Raw genomic sequence first — 4,389 nt, forward strand, 5'->3', positions numbered from 1 at the left:
AGAAAAGGCCAATGAAAAACTGGCAAACAGAATTTGCATGTCCCACCCCCGGACATACGGGTATAAAAGGTTCTGAACTGAGGAGCCGAGAATAAGGTTCGGCCATTACAGTGGCTTGGTACAGTGTTGTGGCAAGGAGGACACAACATCTCGTTCCCTCCATCAGGGAACGGGGGTTACACTAGTAAACTAGACGTTCCCCTTCTATCACTCACTCAACATTGTGTCGATTGAAGTGACCCAAGGGGTCCCATTAAATAATGCCACCTACACTGAACCATGTTACATGATCTGCTGATGCTGGTGCAAGCAAGATATTGCGTGCCAAAGGAGCATGGGCATCAGACTGCACGTAATCTTCCCCAACGGCCCTCTAAGACATCATATTTTTTTTATTGGGTTCCTGGCATCCGACCAAGTTTTTCCCTTGAGGGGTGGGAACAAGCGAAGTGACAAGCATGGGAGCATGTCGGGCCAGCCGCGGCATTTTCCCTCTCTATGTTTCTCCTCATAGAGTGTTAGATGCGGCTAAGGCCATCTAACTATAACATGCATCAGGGAAGGTGTTCTTTTCCATTCCTATTCTTTCAGGGGGAAAAGACCTTGCGGAGACCATATCCTGCCCAGGCTGGGGAGTTGAATAATTGGCAAATACATCACATGGGCACGTTATGTCACACATGGAAGTGGCATGGTGGTAGGTCCTGCCTAATGAGGGAGGAGCTCTATAAATACAGTGACCAGGGCAGCGGGGACTGCCCAAGGGAGACGCGGGTCCACCTGACGGGGATGGTACCGTGGAAAATACATCACAGGGGGTTTCCGTGATAACCAGCACCTATGGAGCAACTATTCCAGTTCAGAGTAATCCAGTAGAAAAACTTGTAGTGGGTCTGGTCAGAATTCGTCCCCTGAATTTGCAAGCCAGAGGGCTGGAGAGGAAGAACCTACAGGGAGCACGGGTTTGTGGGCTCAACTGGGAGTAAAAGTGCACATGTTCGCCTCAGTGGAGGGGAAAGGCGCAAGCACAAGCGGTATACCCGGTCAGTTGTCTAAAGCTCTGTGTGCGGTCCAAATAGGTACGCAAAGCACGTACCGGACAAAGCAATGATAAGGCTGGGTCTGCTTAGGGCGTAAAGCTGCCTGTTAGAGATGGTCCTCTGGCTTGGTTGATCGTGTTTACGACAGCTGATGGTAGACTATTTAGATCTTCCAGTATCCTGTCCAGGGGCCAGACATGGAGGTTCCAGAGGTCTGGGCACGGATGCCAGAGCGTGCCCCGTCACTGAGAAAGAAGGTCCTTCCTCAGGGGAATTTGCCAGGGAGGTGCAAGTAGGCTCACTGGGTGAAATGCGCACTTGCGCAGCCCCCAGGGCCAGCTGTGTGCCAGCGCATCTGTCCCGAGGGTAGCCTCTGAGCTGACGGAGTACCAGAGCCGGCAATGGTAGTTCTACAGGGAAGCAAACAGGTCTGCCTGTGCTTTGCCTTAATGGTATGAAATCTGGTGTGATTTTGCTTTATTTTGCTTAATCAACTTTTAATAAGCTCAATTTATTAATGACAATAAATCAATCATTGATTATTCATTGACATCCCTAACTGGAACTATTCCTTTTATAATAATCGGATTGAATGAACTATGTTGTAAAATAAAGCATGAAGGAGTATTCCAGGTTCAATTCAAGTTAAGCTCAATTAACAGTATTTGTGGCCTAATGTAATTACCAAAAAAATTATTTCAACTCGTCCCTCCTTTTCTTTAAAAACCAAAAATCGGTGTTACAGTAAGGCACTTACAATGGAAGTGAATGTGACCATAAGCGTTAAAATACTCACTGATTCAAAAGTATAGCCGCAAGACATAAACTGTGTATTAACATGACTTAAGAGTCATAAAATCGCTTGCTAGCCTTTTCTGTGTAAAGTTATATCCAATTTTACAACTTCGTTGCAATGACAACATAATGTCAAAAAACTAAAACGACCAAAAAATTTCAATTTAAACAACTTTACAGCTCAAAAAGTACACAATGTTTTTATTTAAAAACATTGCCCTTCACTTCCATTGTAACCAGAAATGTAGGGACAAGTAATTTATTTATTATTTATAAAAAATGTTTTTGTGGTAATCAACATTATGCCACAAATGCTGTTAAGTGAGCTTAATTTATCTTGAACCCAGAATATTCCTGTAAGTCAGAAGGTGTGACTATGTGAAGAATGGGTTATATTAGTGTGGCAGGGTGGAGGGTGGGGCCGGGTCGTGATCATACACACCGGTCCCGTGATTGAGCTAATCAAGCCTCTGAGGTTTAAAGTTCGACTGCAGAGGATCGTGCGGGAGAGAGAGATCGTTAGCGGACATGTCCGTCACGTGTTTGTTTATGTTGTCTTTTAAGTTTATCATTAAAACTATTATTTAAGCCGGTTCTCGCCTCCTTTCCATTTATCCCTTTACAGTCGACCTTTAAACCTCAGAGGCTTGATTAGCCTAGTACAGGACCGGGTGTGTATGATCACGACCCGGCCCCGGCCTCTGCCCTGCCACAATTAGTTATTAGTACTATTAAGTTTTATGATTTGTTGAACGTTGGAATCTATTAATGATGTTTTCTAAAGCTGTGTGCATTTTCCAACATTTGCAATTAAACCACAAAGTAACTCAAACCCAAGTGTAGCAGTGATTTAATGCATTTAACAAGCATGTCTAACAACATCCTTTGATTTCAAATATGTTTCATAAAATGAACTTTACACAGTGTGTGCTAGCTGTGAAGATAATACTTGATGGCTCTGGTAATGTTTAATCTGATTATATTACCTGAGTCGCCCCAGTGTTTTCTCCATGAAAAGGAAAGTAAATCTCTGTATAGACACCTCATGAGCATTTGTACGATTTACAGTAGAGATGACAATTGTTTCATCTGAATTTTTATATGAAGATGTTCCTACATAAATTGATTATTATATGAAGATGTACCAATTGATTATTATCTCACTTCTGCTGGTGAACTCTGATGGTATGTATAAACCATTTACACTTTGAGTTACAATGTTTTCTTTTTGTAGGTATAGTTTCTTATTCATAGATTGTAGAATGTTTCAAAATTTCAGACAACTCGCTTACATTTTCTGTCTTTCAGGCTTTCAGGTGCGAGGTCCCTCTGGTCCTCTAGATGTTCCTCTGGGAGGTTCAGTGGTTTTGCCCTGTTATGTCGACAAACCCTTAACAATGGAGGGTCTGGAGGTGGATTGGAGAAGATCAGACACAGAGACTCTGGTTCATCTGTATCAAGATGGTGAGAGTCGACCAGAGGTCCAGCAGCAGGATTATCATGATAGAGCTCATTTCTTTACTGACCAGATTCAACACGGAAACTTCTCCCTCCTGTTGATCAATGTGACAGCTGAAGATGAGGGAAAGTACAGATGTAAAGTTTTCAGTGGGCAGGATTCTGGTGAAACTGTGGTCGAAATAAAACATGTTGGTAAGAATCTCGTTGAGGTGCATATTAACGTTGAATAATAAAATTGTACGCTGTATATTTGCAACTGTTCCTTTTTTCAGAGCGTTTGATAGTCTCGGGATCAGATCACTCCATATCTGCGTATGCGGGTGAAGACGTCACTCTGAACTGCTCTGTGGACTCTCACATCACACCTGAAGAGATTGAAGAGCTTTCATGGAAGAAAACAGATAAAGATGGAGATATTCTGGTCCTGCTCTACCAAAACAATGAACCTTTACCCGAATCATCACATGAGCAATACAGAGACAGAGTTGAGTTCTTCACTGATGAAATCTCCAAAGGAAACTTCTCTCTCAGACTGAAGAGTGTCAGAACTGAAGATAAAGGAGTTTATATGTGTCAAGTGTTTGCTGGAGGAGTTTCAGCCGACACAACTGTAGAACTGGAACAACTGGGTGAGTCACAGATAAATAAGAAAAACACATAAATGCAATAATTGAAGATTAAACTGATATATGAGTTTTATACAGTTTAGTTGTTTAGTTGCATGTAAATTGAATTAGCATTTTAAATGTGACAGTAACAGTTTGAGTTTGATCTTGTTCATTAACTGCTTCAGTTCTTCAGAAACTCTTTCAAAGTAAAGTCTGAATATTTACTCCTGTTTGTGGACAAAAAGCACCTCAGTCACCTCTAATGTGGGATAGTCCTGCTTTAGGGGTGTGTGTGTGTGTGTGTGTGTGTGTGTGTGTGTGTGTGTGTGTGTGTTTGTGTGTGTGTGTGTCTGTGTTTTGGTCAGTATTTTGTTTCTATTAATATTGCAGGTGTGGCACTTTACATAAATACTTTTGGCCGTGTGCATTTACAGATGTGTCAAACCCATTTTAAGTCAAGATCCTTTAACACAGGCTGATGTTTT

At 42.1% G+C, this 4,389-nt stretch overlaps 1 protein-coding gene across 1 annotated transcript; it reads left to right on the top strand.

Moving 5' to 3' along the window:
• Positions 1-2,974: 2,974 nt before the first annotated feature.
• Positions 2,975-3,957, top strand: LOC127641580 (butyrophilin-like protein 2). Its single transcript, XM_052124579.1, has 3 exons — positions 2,975-3,020; positions 3,144-3,488; positions 3,569-3,957. The coding sequence occupies exons 1-3, from the start codon at positions 2,975-2,977 to the stop codon at positions 3,955-3,957; spliced, it is 780 nt and encodes a 259-aa protein (XP_051980539.1).
• Positions 3,958-4,389: the final 432 nt, after the last annotated feature.

This window comes from Xyrauchen texanus, unplaced genomic scaffold, assembly GCF_025860055.1.
Source record: "Xyrauchen texanus isolate HMW12.3.18 unplaced genomic scaffold, RBS_HiC_50CHRs HiC_scaffold_1098, whole genome shotgun sequence".
In the NCBI taxonomy this organism is placed as follows: domain Eukaryota; kingdom Metazoa; phylum Chordata; class Actinopteri; order Cypriniformes; family Catostomidae; genus Xyrauchen; species Xyrauchen texanus.

Coding starts and splice junctions, on each gene's coding strand:
- LOC127641580 (XM_052124579.1), top strand. CDS start 2,975: ATGTACCAATTGATTATTATCTCACTTCTGCTGGTGAACTCTGATG. Junction 3,021..3,143: donor TCTGCTGGTGAACTCTGATG/GTATGTATAAAC, acceptor TCTGTCTTTCAG/GCTTTCAGGTGCGAGGTCCC. Junction 3,489..3,568: donor GGTCGAAATAAAACATGTTG/GTAAGAATCTCG, acceptor TCCTTTTTTCAG/AGCGTTTGATAGTCTCGGGA.